At 44.8% G+C, this 23,767-nt stretch overlaps 1 protein-coding gene across 1 annotated transcript in view; it reads left to right on the top strand.

Moving 5' to 3' along the window:
* The window catches only part of LOC141116653 (NACHT, LRR and PYD domains-containing protein 3-like), a 215,225-nt gene that overhangs the window by 125,579 nt on the left and 65,879 nt on the right, over nucleotides 1–23,767 (top strand). The window contains exon 3 of the mRNA XM_073609046.1: nucleotides 9,989–10,160. Within this exon, the coding sequence (XP_073465147.1) occupies nucleotides 9,989–10,160 (172 nt within the window). The remainder of the gene's footprint in view (nucleotides 1–9,988; nucleotides 10,161–23,767) is intronic.

The following is a 23,767-nucleotide window of genomic DNA, read 5'->3' as shown; positions in this document are numbered from 1 at the left end:
CCCCAGCAGTTTAGGGTTCACAAAAACATAGTATTAGCGGGATCAGTCCAGATACCTGCTAGCACCTGCGTTTTGCCCCTCCGCCCAGACCAGCCCAGCCAATCTAACTGCAGTATCGATCGATCACTGTCACTTACAAAACACTAAACACACATAACTGCAGCATTCGCAGTCAGGCCTGATCCCTGCGATCACTAAGTTTTTTTGGTAGTGTTTGATACAGTTGCCGACAGCCTAGGTGCTTTTTTACCTACTGTACCAGTAAATTTATAGCCCAAAATGGCAAATTGAAGGTACACTAGTGAAGAGGCCTACATGTTTCTGAGCATGATAGATAGTGAAGAGGAAGTCACTCATCTGTCAGATTCAGGCTCAGAATACGATCCTGTAGACGACAGCGGCTCCATGACAGATAGCTCTGACGATGGAGTTGTGGTCCCTGTGAAGGTCAGGCGTACCAGACCCCGATATTCTTCTGCTGTTGAGGTGCAAGAATCACAGGGCTCTTGTATGGAGCAGAGAAGTAAGTACTAGTGCCGCTCATCCTTCTGGTGAACTGGCAAGCACCAGCAGCCTAGTACACCTTGGTCGTACATCCAGCACTGCTGTAACACTTGGTGATGTGGCGAGTCCCATAAGTGCAGTTCAAGCTGGCGAGGTGGCAAGCACAAGTAGTGTCCCGCTGCCACCAAGAAGATGAACACTGGCCCGTCGTGCCCATAATGCCCTTCCTGCTGCATTCGCCAATCCTAATTGGGAACTCACCACTTCTGCAGCACCTGTACTTCCCCCTTTCACTGGCCAACCCGGCATTCGTGTGGAAACAGTTGATTTTACGTCACTTGATTTTTATTCGCTGTTTTTCACGGAAGATCTCTATAGATCTATTGTGGACCAAAGCAATTTGTACGCTGGTCAATACATCCACGCTAATCCCCAGTCCTCCCTTGCCAATGATTGGAAATCAATTATGGTTTCCGAATTTAAGATCTTTCTGTGCCTATCCCTCGACATGGGCATAGTTAAAATGAGTATGTTGCGGTCATATTGGTCCATTGACCTAATTTACCATATGCCCGTGTTCTCTGCCACCATGACCAGGACACGATACAAGCAGATCTTGCGGTTCATGCATTTCAACAACAATGAACTCTGTCGTCCTCGTGGAGACCCTGGATACGATTGGCTCTACAAAATTTGGCCCCTTGTAAACCACTTCAACCAACCTTTTGCAGACTTGTTTATTCCCCATCCAGTTGTCTGCGTTGATGAGTCCCTGATTAAGTTTAATTAAGTTAACCTTCCCAGCAAGCGTGCCAGATACAGGGTCAAGATGTATAAGCTCTGTGACAGGGCCACAGGCTATACATGTAGTTTTATGGTTTATGAGGGAAGAGAGCCGCCGAACTGCCCAGATTACATAGGGAGCGCTGTCAAGATTGTGTGGGACTTGGTGTCACCCTTATTCGGAAAGGGGTACTATTTGTATGTGGACAATTATTACATGAGCATGCCACTGTTTAGTCACTTGTTTGATTTTCAGATTGGCACATGTGGCACCATGCAATCTAATCACTGGGGCTTACCCCAGAGGCTTGTAGATTCCCATCTTAGGCTGGGGGAGAGAGCCTGCTTGAAGTGTAATAACTTGCTCGCTGTGAAGTGGAGGGATAATAAGAATGTTTTTGTTCTTTCCTCCCTTCATGCAGACACGACGTTACAAATTCCTATGGCGACTGGTGTTGTGGAGCCAATTGTTGTCTTTGTGTTCCGCGGCCGGTGGACCGGCTTTTTTGCCTGATTGTCCGGGAGTTGCAGTGCACGCTGTGCGCCCTCCCTCACCCCTCCTTTTCGTCATTGGGACATGGGGGATTGGGTGGGTGCTTCCACCGTGCATCGGCGCAAAGCCTCTAGGCGTCCATATACAGGTCCCAAGTGGTGGACTGAGGTAATGCAATCCATATACAGGTCCCAAGTGGTGGACTGAGGTAATGCAATCTGGTATTGTTCATATTGCATTACCTCAGTCCACCACTTGGGACCTGTATATGGACGTCTCTAATAGCATTAACCTAGTCCACCACTTGGGACCTGTGTATCGATGTTTCTCTGTTCATCCTTATATAGTTTTGCATTCACATGTATGACTGTATCTATTATTCATATTTAGGACCGTTTAAGATGTTCTTCCTATCCTATATTCCTACTAAGCGAGCGAGACGCAGGAGGTTTTTTTTAAATCTAACTTTACCTGCCCTTACTTGCGGGATGATGCCATTAATATGCGTGCGCACTCAATTTATAAGCCATATAGAGATTAATTTGGTATGCACGCCCCCTGATGGCAACCACAGTTGCTATTTGTTAGGTCTGTGGGAGGGGGAGGAGCCCTGCATGATCGCTCGCTATATTAGATGTTAGACGGAAGAGGGTAGTACTGCCTTTGATAATGTCCAATGACAAAACATGTAAGCCGTGGCTACGCTCTTACATCATCCTTGTCATGGAAGTAGGGGGCTGGAACGCAGCTGACATGCACGCTGTGAATCGGTGAGCCCTACATACTACTTACCATTGGAACACTTCCTTGTTGATGAAAGTTTTTATTCTTTGCTATTAAATTTATTTTAAATAAAAGTATTCTTATACTACATTATGGGAGCCCCATCTTTCTCTGAGGATCCATCCCTGACAAAATCTTTGGAACAAGTGACCGGTGAAACCCCTCTGGATGCCCTTGTGGGGTGGACAGCATTGCAGAGACCGTACAGATTATCACATTTTGGAGATGGATCCCGAGTGAAGACACCAAGGAACATTATCCAAAGCTACCCTGAATGCCTATCACCCCTGTAGGGGTATAGGGAGCTGGTGAGTGGGGACCCCATCGGGGGAAGCACATGAGTCACCTGTTTTTTCCTGCCGAGCACAAAAGTCACCTGAATGCTTCTGGACATTTGGCCATTTTGCAGCTTCACATATAAACTTTTTGCACCAATATATTCTTTTTATTATTTTTTATTTATTTTTTACCACGGTATCTTGTGGTTTTTTATATTCATCTGGGAATCTGCCACACTTGGGACTTGCTGTTGTGTATATATGCAAAGACTTTTTGTGTGTATTATATACAATATTATATTATATTTTTGAGATTATTTGAAGCCATTTGAGGATTCCTGGCTTTTACACTGTGTTAAACATCACTTGGACTATACTTCAATAATTTACCTACACAATCTATTGCACACGTATAAGTTCACTAGGTTATTAATATCATTGTATATTTATATGTCACATATATTGATACAATTGCATGTCGTTTGCACTATTGGGGGTACCACCCTTTCGTTCTCCCCTTTGTTGGTTTTTTATAGGGAGTTATATTTACTCATTTATGTACACGTGGTTTACTCACCCCCACGTGACAGCTAGGAAGGTAGCACCAATCACCCCAACTTGTTCTATGAGGGCATTGCATGATCATATTATCGGCTGTATGTGAGTATTTCCCTGGCATTGCTAATTACTAATTATAACTCATTCTCTTACCCTCCCCATATGGGTAATTATACCAGATTACAATGGTTCTTATACATTTCTTTATAGAATATTGATGCTTCCGACACCTGATGAGTAGTTAGAATTCCACGAAATGTGTCTAGCCCACCTTGATGCATCCAACACTTAACAACAATTTTTAATTAGTTTTACCATTTTTTAAGATTCCATGATATGACTTGCCCTGTATGTTGTACAATTGTACTTGTTTATGCCAGGTTTTTTGCATATACCTCTTTGCTATGTATATTATTACTTTTTTATGTAATATTGTTTATTGCAATCGCTGATCATTGGTCCACCAATAAACATACATATGTTTGTACCTTTGTGAATCTGATTGATTCTACCATCTCACACCTCATTTAAAGTCCCAACCTTCCCCCTCTTTTTCCCTGCTCTCGCGCAAAGGCGAACGCAAGCGTCGGTCTGGCATTATATGTAAACAGCAATTGCACCATGCATGTGAGATATCACCATGAAGGTCAGATCGAGGGCAGTAATTTTAGCAGTAGACCTCCTCCATAAATCTAAAGTGGTAACTTGTTAAGGCTTTTAAAAATGTATGTAGTTTGTGCGCAATTTTAAAGCATGTCGTGTTTGGTATCCATGTACTCAGCCTAAGATCATCTTTTTTATTTCATCAAACATTTGGGCAATATAGTGTGTTTTATGGCATTAAAATTAAAAAGGTGTGTTTTTTCCAAAAAAATGTGTTTGAAAAAAATTGCTGCGCAAATACTGTGAAAAAAAAAATGAAACACCCACCATTTTAATCTGTAGGGCCTTTACTTTAAAAAAATATATAATGTTTGGGGGTTAAAAGTAATTTTCTTGCAAAAAAAAATATTTTTTTTTATTTAAACAAAGTGTCAGAAAGGGCTTTGTCTTCAAGTGGTTAGAAGAGTGGGCGATGTGTGACATAAGCTTCTAAATGTTGTGCATAAAATGCCAGGACAGTTCAAACCCCCCCAAATGACCCCATTTTGGAAAGTAGACACCCCAAGCTATTTGCTGAGAGTCATGTCGAGTCCATGGAATATTTTATATTTTGACACAAGTTGCGGGAAAAAGACAAACTTTTTTTTTTTTTGCACAAAGTTGTCACTAAATGATATATTGCTCAAACATGCCATGGGAATATGTGAAATTACACCCCAAAATACATTCTGTTGCTTCTCCTGAGTAGGTAGATACCATATGGTTGAGACTTTTTGGGAGCCTAGCCGCGTACAGGACCCCGAAAACCAATCACCGCCTTCAGGCTTTTTAAGGGTGTAAATTTTTGATTTCACTACTCACTGCCTATCACAGTTTCAGAGGCCATGGAATGCCCAGATGGCATAGCCCCCCAAATGACCCCATTTTGGAAAGTAGACACCCCAAGCTATTTGCTGAGAGGTATGATGAGTGTTTTGCAGACCTCACTTTTTGTCACAAAGTTTTGAAAATTGAAAAAAGGAAAAAAAAATACATTTTTCTTTACTTTCTTCATTTTCAAAAAAAAATGAGAGCTCAAGGGATCAAAAACTATCTGCCTTAAAAAACCATGAGTGGGTCTCCACTACCAAGCCACATACTCCACCCAATCTTGTGGAGTTATCATCCTGGTTATAAAAACTTTGCCATTTAGGCTTATTGAAGTCAACATTGACCCGGCTGGTAGATATATGATTCTGCATGCCCATATATATGACAAGACTGTGGTGCCTGTGGAGATCAATGTCCACCACCTGGCCTCAGTTCAGGTTCTACAGCCTATTATGCAACTTGTGCTACAGTTTTATACCAATGCGGTATATCTTATGGGTGATTTAAATTTGGTCCCTTCCTCTGCTATGGATAGTTTGCATACTCTGGCTCATGACTCTCCTGACCTTGTGGGCTGATACCTTTTGCCCTCCCAGATGTATGGAGACACATGCACCCGAATTTGAGAGAATTCACTTTCCACTCTGCCACATATAAGACCCTGTCTAAAATAGACCTGGTTTTTGCATCTAAAGCTGCCCTGTCCTATGTCCGTGGGCCTTCGGTTGGGAAAGCTGGAAGAGTCACTGTCCCTGTATGCGGACAACGCATTGCTATATCTAAATGATGCTGGACCCTCACTGTTGGCTGCTTTGTGGATTTTTGAAAGTTTTGGTAACTTCTCAGGTATAAAAATTAACTGGTTCAAATCGGTTCTGTTCCCCATTGATGATAATGCTGCCAAAACTGTCACCCCCTCCCCGCTGGGTAGACAAATTTTGTTACCTTGCTGTTATAGTGACCAAAACTCCAACTAACTACCTGGAGAAGAACCTTTTCCCCCTAAAGGCCACCTTGAGGACGAAATGTTCCTCCTGGACTAGCCTCCCCTTTAATCTGTTGGGGCGGATAAAACTCCTTAAAATGGTGATGTTGCCTAAGTTCAATTACTTCTTCAGAAATTGTCTGACATGGGTCCCTGTTTCCTTATTTAAAGATATTGAGAAATGCGTGGGGTCCTTTCTGTGGCATGGAATGACGGGTGGACCATACCAATAATATCACACTATACCATGCCTGTATACAGCTACAAAAATGTGAGTGTTTTTTAAATTTTTATAAATAAATTAATTTTTTTGACGATATCACACCATATGGCGTTTTCTCTGACATGGTTTCAATGCACAAATATGTGGATATCTGATGACCACCCCCTCTTCCTTTGATTATACCATACATCCCTAGAGTCTTCACATCAAGTAAGGCCCTGGTGACCGCTCTTTGAATAAGGACTAGCCGCATCTCTTTGGATACTCATTACAATTTAATCATGATCTGAGAGGTATAAGCCTCTTCAGATCTGTGAGTTCCGGTAAGCCTCTTTCCTAAGGGTGGTGGTGCTGTCAGCTTTCCTTTGAGCACTTTATCTTTCAACATTTGGACACATTATTTGGATACACCATTTTTCCTCACGTGGATACACCAAAAATAGAACTTTGCTATCTATATGGAATGTCCCTTTTTTTGACTTTTCAACATTCTGAATTGACATTGTTATGTCAGGTTTACTTTGTTGTTTCACACTCCCTTGTCACCTATTTATTTATGGTATTTAATATTTCACTGTTTATTTATGAGAGTTCTTGATATAGTCCTCACTTTTACATACATAAGTTTAGCGCAGCATCTTTCTTATTCATATTATTGCTGATTGTCTTTTGGTGGTGTTCGCTGCTTTACTTATATACTTTCATTCACAGCACAGTATATACTCACCAGTTTTCACTATGGAATGACACCTCGACTGGCACGCTCCACCCTGTGGCTTCCGGCCCGTCTTGGGGGCTAGCCTTTCCCAATTTTTGGATCTATTACTGGGTTACAATGCTGGTGACGGTCCAGTGGTGGTTTGAGGGCTCCAAATGAAATACTGCTACCTGCCTAGAAGCGAGTTGGTTGGGGTCCTTGGCTGATCTATGTAAGTTTATATACAGAGGCACGAGGCCTTATCAAGGGGTTCCAGGTCCAACACAGGCTATGTGGGTGGTGGCGAGGTGGCGGTTTATATGCCCTAACCAGTGGTCTCTGGCCCATCCCCTGTGGGGAAACCCCAGTCTGCCACAGTTTTGCACCCTGCCAGACACACAAGTGTGGGCTAGATATGGCATTGCCACTTTGGGTGATGTTATACCTCAAGGTGCTTTACTTTCAATTTCTGACCTCTCTCTTAAATGTAAGTTACTCCAGTGGATGTGGTTTAGATACTTACAGTTGCGACATGCTGCTAGGGCACAATTTCCTCAGGTGCCTCTCCTCCAGGCAGATCCTATTGAAGAACTGCTATCTCCTGGTAAACTAGACAAGCCTCTCTCAATGTTATACACTGCACTCCTGGGCACTGACTCCCCTAAAATGGATGGGTTGTGGGATGTCTGGCATGGGGACATACCATCCTTAGACAAGGAGGATTGGGAGTACTGTCTGGATCAGGGTCCTAGATTGGTCATCTCTTCTAGTGATCAGCTCATCCAGGTAAAATTCCTCTACAGGATTTATTATACACCTCAGAGATTGCACCACATTTTCCCAGACCGGGTCCCCAACTGCCCTAGATGTAAAACACGGGTGGGGACTTTTCTCCATATGTTCTGGGATTGCCCGGTTATATCATCTTATTGGTCAGCAGTGTTTGGTGAAATTAATCTTAGGTTACAGCTGTACCTTCTAGTGGTCCCAGAATTGGCACTGCTGGAGGTGCACAATGATGCACAGTGGTCTCATCACCAAAAGCTACTGATCTCCTACCTCCTATTCTATGCCAAAACAAAGATTCTCCTAAATTGAATCTCACCAGCTCCCCCATCCCTCTCCTCTTGGGAAGCACTGATTGACGCCGCCTTGCCTATGTACAGAATTACATATATAAATAGAGGGTGTCGGTGGAAATATGACAAGGTATGGGCCCCATCGACCTCTACCTAAGCCGCATACGGCATGCTTGCACTTTTTGTCTACAATTTTCCTTTACATGTCCAAGCCGTATGTTCACTTTTTTGTTACGGTGCATTCTGAATGTTATATATGCTACTGGAAATACCTTTTTGTTTTTCCTGCTACTGTCTATGATCGATGATCTCTGTTTTGTTTTATGTCAATCTGTATGTTTTATTTACCCGATATGACAACAATAAAGCACCTTTGATTGTTAAAAATAAATAAATATTTTCTCCTAAACCTATACGGTTTAGGAGATATTCACTTTGCATGCAGCCGCTGACTTTAGCGGCACATGCGCTGTGAAAGTCCGGCAGATGATGCCATACCTTGCTGGAAAAAATTCTCCCGTGCACATGTGCAGAAGTGACGACATTGGGGCTCCGGGCACTCACAGCGCTGGAGCTGCGAACCTGGAAGACACGCCGAGGGGGAAATGTCAGCTCCCTTGGCGGTGACCGAGATCAGCTGCCGATGCCTCGTTCTAAGGTAAGTATTTAATTATGCCTTTGCCTTACAGGTTTTTCTTTTTTGTGCTGGTATACAAGTGACCATTGGGAGGTGGAAAATTTTATTAAATGCTATAAATAAATATAATAAGTATGCACAGCCTTACTGGGTATTATCATTTTGTGGTGCTAAATCATTTGTATGGAACATGTTAATGATAAAAAGAAAAGCAGTAAAATAGATCCCCTGCAGCCAGCAACAATAGAATCCCAGCAACAGATCCCCACACAACAATAGACTCCCCCCAGCAACAATGGACTCCACCCCAACAACAATAGATTCCCCCAGCAACAGTGAACCACCCACAACAAAATATCACACCCAGTAACAAAATATCCACCCAAGCAACATTAGACCCCCCAGCAGCAACAACAGATCTCCCAGCAGCCAGCATCAATAGATCCTCCAGCAGCCAGTAAAAATAGACCTCTCCCTCAACAGTAGATCCCTTCCAGCAACATAAGACCCCCCAGCAACAATACATTCCCCATCAGCAACAATAGACTCTCACACAAAATCAGATCCCCACCAGTGACAATAGATCCCCCAGCAGCCAACATCAATAGACCCTCCAGCACACCCCACACCACATGCTATTACATACATTCAGTGCTGGAGGTGCCGGAACTGCGTTCCCCCGCGTTCCCGCTGAAAAAAGCCCTGTTTATACTGCAGATGTAGCCCCTCTACAACAACCTTTCTTTGCAGACAAGTACCCCTGCAATCTGTGTGGAAGCAGTGGTATGTCCGCAGAGGTCAGGCATAGCCTATGCCGAGTCATATCTAGATCTCTCCAGTCAAGAAAGCTCACCCTCCCTACAGATTGGAGAGGTATAGTTCTGATGTACAGGGGGGTCTCAGAGAAGTGAACAGCAGTAACATGAATTAGAGTTGCAGTATAAAAGTGAAAAAATAGACATCTGAAGAACCACTGGAGGAAACTAATCATGTGCTTCATAGTCTGTACTTTAGAGTAATATTCTTCAAGAAGAGCACTAAACAGATAAACCGTAAAAGATCTCATTAGACCACTTATTGAAAAACAATCAAAGTCATTTTTTTTAAATGTTGTAAGTGAAATTCCACAAATCTCTTTTATTTTAAATTCCTCTCATCCCCTGCACACCAACTGATATTTTAGATCAGGCTGACAGTGGGAGTGTCTGCAGTGGATGCCAAAGTTGTAAAGATTGAAGCCATGGTTAATAGTACAAATCAGATCTGTTGTCTCTCTCTTGCCTGCAGCTCTGGTAGTGTCCTATTACTAAAAGCAAAAGTCAGGCAGAGTTCAGGCATGTGTCAGCAGCACTCAGTATAACTTCCTGGTGACAATGTTTTCTTTTCTGAATGGAATGTTCAAAGCACCCAGAATGATTTTTATGTATTTAACTAAAAAATATTGAAGTAACATTTTACCTGCAGATATGGAACAATAATAAGATCTATTTTCCAGAAATACCGATCAATGGAAAAAGACCCGTCTTCTTTCTCTCACACCTTGTTACAAGATATTCGGGATCAGGGAAGAAAAGCTGTGATTGGACTCTGGAAATGTCTCCATGCACTACAGAAAGATCATCCTCATCCTAATTTATTGGCCGTTCTGGATGAGATCACACAGACAGGTAACAGGACTTTGTGTTTACAGACAACAATGTGATAAAATAATGATTGATACTAAATATCCCAAATGTAACTCCATTATCAGTGATAAACACAGTACATATTTATAGCACTCCTCTCCACTATTATTGATCTCTCTTTCTCTTTAGTAGATTTACTTTTGTATATATTACCATACAAATCCTCCTTATCAGTTTGGAATGTATCATTTCTACTAATGTCTTTTTTTGTGGACTGTAAACAATGTGACCACATTACCCCCCCCATTTCTCTGTAGCAGTGTAAGTTCCCCTTTTCCAGAAAATAGTCTATGCAGTCATGGGATCCCAGTAGTTATTATAAAACTGTGCACCTTTATAAAATGTTCATGATTATTGTCATGTCTATAAGCCATTGGGGTCCCCCCAGAGGTTTCACTGAAAAATCCCAGTTAGTAACCCCCACATCCTGCTATGTTAGGATGTGAAAATTATTAGAATAATAGGATTACAGGAGCAAATCCAACAGTTTTTGCATCCCAGCAACAAGCCAGGAAGTGGGGTTTACTAACTGGAAGGTATTCAGTCCGGTTTCTGGAGGGATCCAAATGGCCTACAGTAGGGATGAGCTTCGTGTTCGAGTCGAACCCATGTTCGACTCGAACATTGTCTGTTTGCCAGGTTCGCCAAATTGCGAACGATATGGGCCGTTCGCGTCAAAATCGTGTGGCGCGTCACGGCCCATAATTCACTGCGGCATCGCAGTGCATTGCTGGCTGATGATTGGCCAAGCATGCACTACGACCCGCATGCTTGGCCAATCACAGCGCCGTCAGTAGAGAGAGCCGTAATTGGCCAAAGCCAAGGAGGCTTTGGCCAATTATGGCTCAGGGGATTTAGTACACGCCCCACACTATATAAGGCCGCCTACACGGCGGCCCTGTGTAGTATGTGTTCCGGCGTTCATTGAGAGAGAGAGAGAGATTGAGAGAGAGAGAGAGGCAGAGAGACAGTGTCATTTGATTTGAGTTAGATAGATTAGGCAGAACAGTCAGTCAGTTAGCTGCACTTACAGTGTATTGTGTATATATATGCATCCCAGGTATTGCATATATATGTATATATACACTGTATTCAGTTTAACTAGATCCGTTCCTGTTATCTTCCTACTGATAGGCAGGCTTGTCTAGTTACAGTATATACAGCTACCTGAAGAAAATTACTGGTGTTCATTTGATCCTATTAGTACCACAGTCAGGCAGCTAGACTATTTACAGTTAGCGCAGTGCGTCCTGCTCACAGTGTTCAGGTAAAACTACAAGTTAGTGGGGTGCGTCCTGCTCACAGTGTTCAGCTAAAGCTACCTGTAGAAGGTTGGTGGTGTTCTCATACTACAGGCAGGCAGTTGATTTTGCTAGCTGCAGTATCAGTACATATATATATATATATATATATATATATATATATATATATATATATATCCCAGCTTAGTGCAGCTATAGGCCATTAGTATGTCTGGAAGGCCAAGAAGGAGAGGCAGACAGTCACAAGCCAATAAGAGAGGGCAAGCAGGCTCTGTGTCTAGTGCTGGTCGTGGAGACGGTGCATCCTCATCAGCACGTGGCCGTGGGACACGCTTGGCCTTTTTTTCGGCAGCTGGCCATGTTGAGCCGCAACATGCGGAAGACTTGGTCGAGTGGATGACCAAGCTGTCCTCATCCTCCTCATCCTCTCTCACCCATGCCCAGGGTACTTTTTCTGGCAAAGCAACGGCCTCTTCCCTTGACTCAATGTCATCAGTAGGGATGAGCCGAACACCCCCCTGTTCGGTTCGCACCAGAACATGCGAACAAGAAAAAAGTTTGTTCGAACACGCGAACACCATTAAAGTCTATGGGACACGAACATGAATAATCAAAAGTGCTAATTTTAAAGGCTAATATGCAAGTTATTGTCATAAAAAGTGTTTGGGGACCTGGGTCCTGCCCCAGGGGACATGGATCAATGCAAAAAAAAGTTTTAAAAACGGACGTTTTTTCAGGAGCAGTGATTTTAATAATGCTTAAAGTCAAACAATAAAAGTGTAATATCCCTTTAAATTTCATACCTGGGGGGTGTCTATAGTATGCCTGTAAAGGGGCGCATGTTTCGTGTGTTTAGAACAGTCTGACAGCAAAATGACATTTGGAAGGAAAAAACACATTTAAAACTACCCGCGGCTATTGCATTGCCGACAATACACATAGAAGTTCATGGATAAAAACGGCATGGGATTCCCAACAGGGGAACCCCGAACGAAAATTTTAAAAAAAAATGACGTGGGGTTCCCCCTAAATTCCATACCAGACCCTTCAGGTCTGGTATGGATTTTAAGGGGAAGCCCATGCCAAAAAAAAAACGGCGTGGGGTCCCCCAAAAATCCATACCAGACCCTTATCCGAGCACGCAACCTGGCAGGCCACAGGAAAAGAGGGGGGGCGAGAGTGCGCCCCCCCCTCCTGAACCGTACCAGGCCACATGCCCTCAACATTGGGAGGGTGCTTTGGGGTAGCCCCCCAAAACACCTTGTCCCCATGTTGATGAGGACAAGGGCCTCATCCCCACAACCCTGGCTGGTGGTTGTGGGGGTCTGTGGGCGGGGGGCTTATCGGAATCTGGAAGCCCCCTTTAACAAGGGGACCCCCAGATCCCGGCCCCCCCTGTGTGAAATGGTAAGGGGGTACATACCCCTACCATTTCACTAAAAAACTGTCAAAAATGTTAAAAATGACAAGAGACAGTTTTTGACAATTCCTTTATTTAAATACTTCTTCTTTCTTCTATCTTCCTTCATCTTCTGGTTCTTCTGGTTCTTCTGGTTCTTCTGGTTCTTCTGGCTCTTCTGGTTCTTCCTCCGGCGTTCTCGTCCAGCATCTCCTCTGCGGCATCTTCTATCTTCTTCTCCTCGGGCCGCTCCGCACCCATGGCATGGGGGGAGGCTCCCGCTCTTCTCTTCTTCTTTTCTTCCTTCTTCTCTTCTTCTCTTCTTCATTTTCTTCTCCGGGCCGCTCCGCATCCATGCTGGCATGGAGGGAGGCTCCCGCTGTGTAACGGCGCTCCTCGTCTGACAGTTCTTAAATAACGGGGGGGCGGGGCCACCTGGTGACCCCGCCCCCCTCTGACGCATGGGACATGACGGGACTTCCCTGTGGCATTCCCCGTGACGTCACAGGGAAGTCCCATCAAGTCACCGTGCGTCAGAGGGGGCCCTGCCCCCCGTTATTTAAGAACTGTCAGACGAGGAGCGCCGTCACACAGCGGGAGCCTCCCTCCATGCCAGCATGGATGCGGAGCGGCCCAGAGAAGAAAATGAAGAAGAGAAGAGCGGGAGCCTCCCCCCCATGCCATGGGTGCGGAGCGGCCCGAGGAGAAGAAGATAGAAGACGCCGCGGAGGAGATGCTGGACGAGAACGCCGGAGGAAGAACCAGAAGAGCCAGAAGAACCAGAAGAACCAGAGGATGAAGGAAGATAGAAGAAAGAAGAAGCATTTAAATAAAGGAATTGTCAAAAACTGTCTCTTGTCATTTTTAACATTTTTGACAGTTTTTTAGTGAAATGGTAGGGGTAAGTACCCCCTTACCATTTCACACAGGGGGGGGCCGGGATCTGGGGGTCCCCTTGTTAAAGGGGGCTCCAGATTCCGATAAGCCCCCCGCCCGCAGACCCCCACAACCACCGGCCAGGGTTGTGGGGATGAGGCCCTTGTCCTCATCAACATGGGGACAAGGTGTTTTGGGGGGCTACCCCAAAGCACCCTCCCAATGTTGAGGGCATGTGGCCTGGTACGGTTCAGGAGGGGGGGGCCGCACTCTCATCCCCCCCTCTTTTCCTGCGGCCTGCCAGGTTGCGTGCTCGGATAAGGGTCTGGTATGGATTTTTGGGGGGACCCCACGCCTTTTTTTTTTTTTTTTGGCGCGGGGTTCCCCTTAAAATCCATACCAGACCTGAAGGGTCTGGTATGGAATTTAGGGGGAACCCCATGTCATTTTTGTTTTTAAATATTGGTTCGGGGTTCCCCTTTGGGGAATTCCCATGCCGTTTTTATCAATGAACTTCTATGTGTATTGTCGGCAATGCAATAGCCGCGGGTAGTTTTAAATGTGTTTTTTCCTTCCAAATGTCATTTTGCTGTCAGACTGTTCTAAACACAGGAAACATGCGCCCCTTTACAGGCATACTATAGACACCCCCCAGTACGAAATTTAAAGGGATATTACACTTTTATTGTTTGACTTTAAGCATTATTAAAATCACTGCTCCTGAAAAAACGTCCGTTTTTAAAACTTTTTTTTGCATTGATCCATGTCCCCTGGGGCAGGACCCAGGTCCCCAAACACTTTTTATGACAATAACTTGCATATTAGCCTTTAAAATTAGCCCTTTTGATTTCTCTCATAGACTTTTAAAGGGTGTTCCGCGGCATTCGAATTTGCCGCGAACACCCCAAATTGTTCGCTGTTCGGCGAACTTGCGAACAGCCAATGTTCGAGTCAAAAATGAGTTCGACTCGAACTCGAAGCTCATCCCTAGTCATCAGTGACTCCTTCCCTAGCCCCACCATGTCCTCCGGAGGAGTCCCTCGAACTGTTTGACTACAGTGTTGGGTACATGCTCCAGGAGGATGCCCAGCATTTAGAAGGCTCTCATGATGATACTGAGCTCGATGAAGGCAGTAACATGAGCACAGACAGAGGGGTAGCCCAAGAAGGACAGCAATCTGGCAGTCATGCTCCCCCTGCTGCAACATACTGCCAGGTTTGCTCCGGTGATGAGGAGGGAGGGGATGATGAGGTCACTGACTCAACGTGGGTGCCTGATAGGAGAGAGGAGGAGGAGGCGGCACATCACCAACGAGGCCGGATGCCCTCCAGGGGCCAGCCTAAGGGCAGCACATTGACTGCATCACACCCCAAAGCTCCACATGTGCAGGGCGCTGCAGTCTCTGCGCGTTATTCAAAAAGTTCTTTGGTGTGGGCCTTTTTTGAGATGAGTGCATCAGATCGCACCGCTGCTATTTGCAACATATGTCTCAAGCGTATCTCGCGTGGCCAAAACATCTCCCGCTTGAGTACCACATGCTTGACCAGACATATATTGACCTGTCTTGCAGTTCGTTGGCAAGCGTATCTAAAAGACCCACACCAAAGAACAAAGAGGACCTCTCTTGCTCCTCATCAGCTGAGATCTCCAACCCCACTATACATTCAGTCCTCTCTGAGACCTATACTGAGAGGAATGAAGGTGTAGAATTAGGTTAGGTGTGTCACAGCCAAGTAATTGTGGGCAATCTGCTTTTGGTACCGAGGTCAGATTGTACCAGGCAAATTTCCCTGCCCCAGCTGCTGCACTGCCGAAAGAAGTTTGCTCCCAGCCATCCACATGCCCAGCGGTTGAATGCTAGCTTGCAAAATTGCTAGCACTTCAACTGCTGCCTTTTCAGTTGGTAGACTCTGCCCCCTTCCGTGAGTTTGTGGAATGTGCGGTTCCTCAGTGGCAGGTACCTAAACGCCACTTTTTCTCACGGAAGGTGATTCCGGCTCTCTACCGGCATGTGGAAGGCAATGTCCATGCCTCGCTGGACAGGGCGGTCAGCGGTAAGGTGCATATTACCGCTAACTCATGGTCCAGCAGGCATGGACAGGGACGTTACCTAAGTTTCACGGTGCATTGGGTGACTCTGCTGGCAGCTGGGAAGGATGCAGGACAAGGTGCAGTAGTGCTGGAGGTTGTTCCGCCACCACGCCTCCAAAATGCTAATGATTGTGACACACCTCTCTCCTCCACCCCCTCCTCTTCTTCTTCCTCCATGGCCTCTTCCTGTGCTTTGTCCTCGGAACCAGCGGTGCTCCGTAGCTGTTCAAGGGGCTACGCAAGTACGCAGGCCAAAAGATGCCATGCGGTGCTTGAGCTGGTGTGCTTGGGGGACAGGAGCCACACTGGGGCAGAGGTTCTGACAGCTCTGCAGGTGCAGGTTCAGAGGTGGTTGACGCCACACCAACTTAAGGCAAGAATGGTGGTTTGCGACAATGGCACCAACCTCCTCTCTGCCCTCCGACAGGGACAAATGACCCATGTGCCCTGTTTGGTGCACGTCCTTAACTTGGTGGTGCAGCGGTTCTTGGGCAGGTACCCGGGCTTACATGATGTCCTGAGGCAGGCCAGGAAAGTCTGTGTGCATTTCCGCCGGTCATATAATGCCTGTGCTCGGCTGATGGACCTCCGAAAGGAGTTTAGCCTGCCCAAGAACCGCCTAAACTGTGACATGCCCACCAGGTGGAACTCAACGTTGGCCATGCTGCAGCGGCTGCACATGCAGCAGAGGGCCATCAATGAGTACCTGCGTGACTATGGCACCAGGACAGGGTCAGGGGAGCTTGGTTTTTTTCCCCATGCCAGTGGGCCATGATCAGGGATGCATGCACTGTCCTGTCCCCATTTGAAGAGGCCACGAGGATGGTGAGCAGTGACAGTGCATGCATCAGTGACACTGTCCCCCTTGTCCACCTGTTGGAGCACACGCTGCGTGGAATAATGGACAGGGCACTTGAGGCAGAACAGACGCAGGAAGAGGAGGACTTCCTTAGCTCTCAAGGCCCCCTTTATCCAGACAGTGTTCCTGCATGATCACACAGGAAGAGGACGAGGAGGAGGAGGAAGATTGTGTCAGTATGGAGGTGGAGCCTGGCACTCAGCATCAGCAGCAGTCTTTAAGGGATCAGTCCCAAGAAACCCATGGACTTGTACGTGGCTGGGAGGAAGTGGCTGCGGACCATGTCGTCCTTAGTGACCCAGAGGACTCCGGAACGAATGCCTCAGCAAACCTACGCTGCATGGCCTCCCTGATCCTGCAAAGCCTGCGTAAGGATCCTCGTATTCGTGGTATCAAGGAGAAGGACCAATACTGGCTGGCAACCCTCCTTGATCCACGTTACAAGGGTAAGGTTGCGGACCTTATCTTGCCATTGCAGAGGGAGCAGAGGATGAAACATCTTCGGGAGGCCTTGCAGAAAGGTCTGTGCAATGCGTTCCCAGAGACTGGGAGGTTACAAACTCCTGTTTCTGGACAACGTGTTGCTGAGGCTTCGGTCAGTCAAAGAAGGAGCGGTGGAGAAGGTGGCCGTCTGACCGATGCGTTCAGACAATTTTTTGGTCCGCAGCCCCAAGGTATGATCGGTTCCAGCAACCATCGCCAGCGTCTGTTTTACATGGTGCAGGAATACCTAGGGGCAAGATCAGACTTGGACACCTTTCCCACCGAAAATCCTCTGGGTTACTGGGTCTTGAGGATGGATCACTGGCCAGAGCTTGCACAGTATGCAATTGAGCTACTGGCCTGTCCTGCATCCAGCGTTCTTTCGGAACGCACATTCAGTGCTGCTGGAGGCATGGTAACCGATCACAGGGTGCATCTGTCCACCGACTCGGTCGATCGACTGACCTTCATAAAAATGAATCAGTCTTGGATCACCACCAGCTACCAAGCACCTGATGCTGATGTAACCGAAGAATTTTTTTTAAAATCTCAGATCCCTTCAAAGACTGCCTATGCTGATGCTGAGTGACTATTCCTGAGTAATTATCCTCTTCCTCAATGATCATGCTGATAGCTTGTAAGAACATTTTTGGTTCTGGGCGCCACCACCAGTGCCTAAGGCATAAGTTTTCAGCCCCTGTTTAACAGGGGCGTGTAATTACAATTTTTGATGCAATACTTTGCAGCAGGGCTCATTTCAGCACTCCAACTAGAGTATCTGTGAGGGGTTGCAGTGTTGTGGCACCAGCACCAGTGCCTAAGGCCCAATTTTTCTGCCCCTGTTTAACAGGGGCGTGTAATTACAATTTTTGATGCAATACTTTGCAGCAGGGCTCGTTCCTGCATTCCAACTAGAGTGTCTGTGAGGAGTTGCAGTGTTGTGGCACCAGCACCAGTGCATAAGGCCTAATTTTTCAGCCCCTGTTCAACAGGGGCATGTAATTACAATTCTCGATCTAATATTTCACAGCAGGGCCCATTTCTGCACCCACCAAGAGCGAGTGAGGACTAACAGTGTTGTGGCACCAGCACCACCACCACCACCAAAGGCCCGGTTTTTCTGCCCCTGTTCAACAGGGGCATGTAATTACAGTTCTTGATCTATTATTTCACAGCAGGGCCCTGTGAGGGCTTACAGTGTTGTGGCCACAACAACACCTAAGGCCCAAATTTCTGCTGAGTATATAGGGCAGGCCCCTACTTTCAAACATCTAACTTACAAACGACTCCTACTTGCAAACGGAAGGAGACAACAGGAAGTGAGATGAAATCTACCCCTAGGAAGGGAAATTCTCTCCTGTAAGAGTTAATATGGGAAAAACATTTCTCCTTTTCACTGATGCTTTCCAATACTTGTTCCACAAAAAACCCCAAATTTTCAAAAAACATTTGTCATTGGGACAAAAGTGAGGTGAAATCTTCTGAAGAGGAGGAAAGACAGCAAAACAAATGTCACAGGGGTGATAACCCTTCCCTATGTTTTCCAAAAAGCTTAAAAAAGATTTTTTGGCTGGAGCTAAACACGTTAAAAATGTACCCGTTCAAAATTACAAAGAGATTCTACTTAACAACAAACCTACAGTCCCTGTCTTGTTTGCACCACCTGTATACTGCTGTTCAGAGTATATAGGGCCTGGTGGCCCCACACCTTTCCTTATTTTAATTTGGGTGTGGGGTTCCCCTTAATATCCATACAAGACCCAAAGGGCCTGGTAATGGATTGGGGGGTACCCATGCCGTTTGTCTCACTGGTTTTCATCCATATTGCCAGGACCCGACATTACATTAAACCCGCAAGCAGTTTTAAATGAGATTTTTTCCTTTAAAAATGACATTTGGTGCATCGACTGTTCTAAGCACGGGAAACACGCGCCACTTTACAGGCATACTATAGACACCCCCCAGGTACGATATTTAAAGGAATATTTCACTTTTTTTTTTACTTTAAGCATCATTAAAATCACTGCTCCCGAAAAAACGGTCGTTTTTAACACTCTTTTTTGCATTGATACATGTCCCCTGGGGTAGGACCCGGGTCCCCAAACCCTTTTTAGAACAATACCATGCAAATTAGCCTTTAAAATGAGCACTTTTGATTTCGAACGTTCGAGTCCCATAGACATCAATGGGGTTCTAACGTTCGTGCAAATTTTCGGTCCGCTCGCAGGTTCTGGTGCGAACCGAACCGGGGGGTGTTCGGCTCATCCCTAGCCTACAGGAAGGACAATATTTATAATAAATGTTTTACAAAGCTGCAAGGCTTTTTAATATGTACTGGAGCCCATGACAGCATAGACTATTCTCTAGAAAAGGTGAACTTAACCTTTAAAATTACATGATAAAATAGGGAAAATATCAACACTGAAAGTTTAGATGGGATTTATTTTACTGACTCAACTTAGTAGGTTGGCATTCCCAAAGCCAAATAGAATATGCATAGAAAAGAAAACAAGTCAAGCAGGCTTGTAAGGAGGCCTCAATATGGAACTCACAGCAGCATAGATCTAAAGTTTATTCATAGAAAGGAGATACAATTCCAATAATGTATGGCTATTAGCCACAATAACAGTAAAACCTTCACCAATATTAAAAAATCATGACAACGTTGTCACAATAAAAGTGTTATTGTGGCTAATAGCCATACATTATTGGAATTGTGTCTCTTTTCTATGAATAAACTTTGTATCTATGCCTTTGTGAGTTCCATACTGAAGCCTCTTTACAAGCCTGCTTGACTTGCTTTTTTGGCTGCAAAAATTAAAAGCCAGCAGCTGCACATACTTCACACATACTACACACATACTACACACATACTACACACATACTACACACATAGAACACACATACTACACACATACTACACACATACTGCACACATACTACACACATACTACACACATACTACACACATAGAACACACATACTACACACATACTACACACATACTGCACACATACTACACACATACTGCACACATACTACACACATACTGCACACATACTACACACATACTGCACACATATTACACACATATTACACACATACTGCACACATACTGCACACATACTACACACATACTACACACATACTGCACACATACTACACACATATTACACACATACTGCACACATACTACACACATACTGCACACATACTACACACATATTACATACATATTACAAACATACTGCACACATATTACACACATACTACACACATACTACACACATACTGCACACATACTACACACATATTACACACATATTACACACATATTACTCACATACTGCACACATACTACACACATATTACACACATACTGCACACATACTGCACACATACTACACACATAGTATACACATATTACACACATACTACACACATACTGCACACATATTACACACATACTACACACATACTGTACATATACTACACACATACTACACACATACTACACACATACTGCACACATATTACACACATATTACACACATATTACACACATATTACACACATATTACACACATACTGCACACATACTACACACATACTACACAATACTGCACACATACTACACACATACTACACACATATTACACACATACTGCACACATACTACACACATACTACACACATATTAGAAACATACTACACACATACTGCACACATATTACACACATACTATACACATACTGCACACATATTACACACATATTGCACACATATTACACACATATTGCACACATACTACACACATAGTACACACATATTACACACATACTGCACACATACTACAAACATACTACACACATACTGCACACATATTGCACACATACTGCACACATATTACACACATACTGCACACATACTACACACATACTACACACATACTACACACATATTACAAACATACTACACACATATTAAACACATACTACACACATACTACACACATACTACAAACATACTGCACACATACTACACACTACACACATACTGCACACATACTACACACATACTGCACACATATTACACACATATTACACACATACTGCACACATACTGCACACATACTACACACATACTACACACATACTGCACACATATTACACACATACTGCACACATACTGCACACATACTACACACATACTGCACACATATTACACACATAGTACACACATATTACACACATAGTACACACATAGTACACACATACTGCACACATACTACACACATATTACATACATATTACACACATACTGCACACATATTACACACATACTACACACATACTGCACACATACTACACACATATTACACACATATTACACACATATTACACACATACTGCACACATACTACACACATACTGCACACATACTGCACACATATTACACACATATTACACACATACTGCACACATACTGCACACATACTACACACATACTACACACATACTGCACACATATTACACACATATTACACACATACTGCACACATATTACACACATATTACACACATACTGCACACATACTACACACATATTACACACATACTGCACACATACTACACACATACTGCACACATATTACACACATACTGCACACATATTACACACATATTACACACATACTACACACATACTGTACACATACTACACACATACTACACACATACTACACACATACTGCACACATATTACACACATACTGCACACATACTGCACACATATTACACACATATTACACACATACTGCACACATACTACACACATACTACACACATATTACAAACATACTACACACATACTGCACACATACTACACACATACTGAACACATACTGCACACATACGACACACATACTGCACATATACTACACACATATTACACACATACTACACACATATTACAAACATACTACACACATACTGCACACATACTACACACATACTGCACACATACTACACACATACTGCACACATACTACACACATACTACACACATACTACACACATATTACAAACATACTACACACATACTGCACACATACTACACACATACTGCACACATACTGCACACATACTACACACATACTGCAGCTGCTGACTTTTAATAATTGGACACTTGCCTGTTCTGGAGTCCAGCGATGTCAGCACCACAGCTGATGTTTCCATCAGCTGTCGGGTGAAATCCACCTCCATTGCGAGTTAGGGAAACCAGCAGTGTAGTCTTTTGGCTTAACGCTGGGAACCCTACTGTGCATGCTTGAGGCTCCACTCCTTTCTCCTACTGGCCCGGTCGCCGTGGGAGGAGGAGGGAGCCCCAGCCGTGACATCAATATCCACACTAAGGCTGCTGGAAGTGGGGAAACCATACCTGTGAAAGATAGGTATGCTGTCCCCCCTCCCCCCCGAAAGGTGCCAAATGTGGCATGGGGGGAGTACAATGAGTGGAAGTTCCACTTTTGGGTGGATCTCCGCTTTAACCTTTTAAAGCTGATCTCTAGCTTTTCTTTCACCTTAACTAGTTGATTTGGGCCAAGCTGGTCCAATCAAACCATTTCATACACTAACAGATGCACCCGCTGGAAGCACTATATAAACAAGGTACATACAATAAACAGCAGTTCATTCTGTCTGTGAGATATGGACACCATGTTTCACACATTGGACAAAATTGAGTCAGAATGAGTGCTAAGGGGTGCTCAGCCATTCATAAGCAACTTTGTATTCACATTCCACAAACTCACGGAAGGGGGCAGAGTCTACCAACTGAAAAAGGTAGCAGTTGAAGTGCTAGCACTCAACCGCTGGGCATGTGGATGGCTGGGAGTGAACTTCTTTCTGCGGTGCAGCAGCTGGGGCAGGGAAATTTGCCTGGTACAATCTGACATCGGTGTACCAAAGAACTTTTGGAATAACGCGCAGAGACATCAGCGCCCTGCACATGCGGAGCTCTGCGGTGTGATGCAGTCAGTGTGCTGCCCTTAGGCTGGCCCCTGGAGGGCATACTGCCTCGTTGGTGATGTGCCTCCTCCTCCTCTCTCCTATCAGGCACCCAAGTGGAGTCAGTGACCTAATTATCCCCTCCCTCCTCATCACTGGAGCAAAGCTGGCAGTATGCTGCAGCAGGGGGAACATGACTGCCAGATTGCTGTCCTTCTTGGGCACCCCCTCTGTCTGGGCTCAAGTTACTGCCTTCCTCTAGCTGAGTATCATCATCGGAGCTTTCAAAACGCTGGGCATCCTCCTGGAGCATGTACCCAACACTGTGGTCAAACAATTCGGGGGACTCCTCAGGAGGACATGGTGGGGCTAGGGAAGGAGTCACTGATGCCATTGAGTCGAAGGAAGAGGCAGCGTTGGCAGCTGCTTTGCCAGACAAAGTACCCTGAGCCTGGGTGAGAGAGGATGAGGAGGATGAGGACAGCTTGGTCATCCACTCAACCAAGTCTTCGGCATGTTGTGGCTCAACACGGCCAGCTGCTTGCCCTCTTTTATTGGCTTGTGACTGTCTGCCTCTCCTTGTTGGCCTTCCAGACATACTATTGGCCTG

Source organism: Aquarana catesbeiana, linkage group LG13, assembly GCF_042186555.1.
Source record: "Aquarana catesbeiana isolate 2022-GZ linkage group LG13, ASM4218655v1, whole genome shotgun sequence".
Classification (NCBI taxonomy): Eukaryota; Metazoa; Chordata; class Amphibia; order Anura; family Ranidae; genus Aquarana; species Aquarana catesbeiana.
This window is presented reverse-complemented; position numbering and strand designations above follow the sequence as displayed.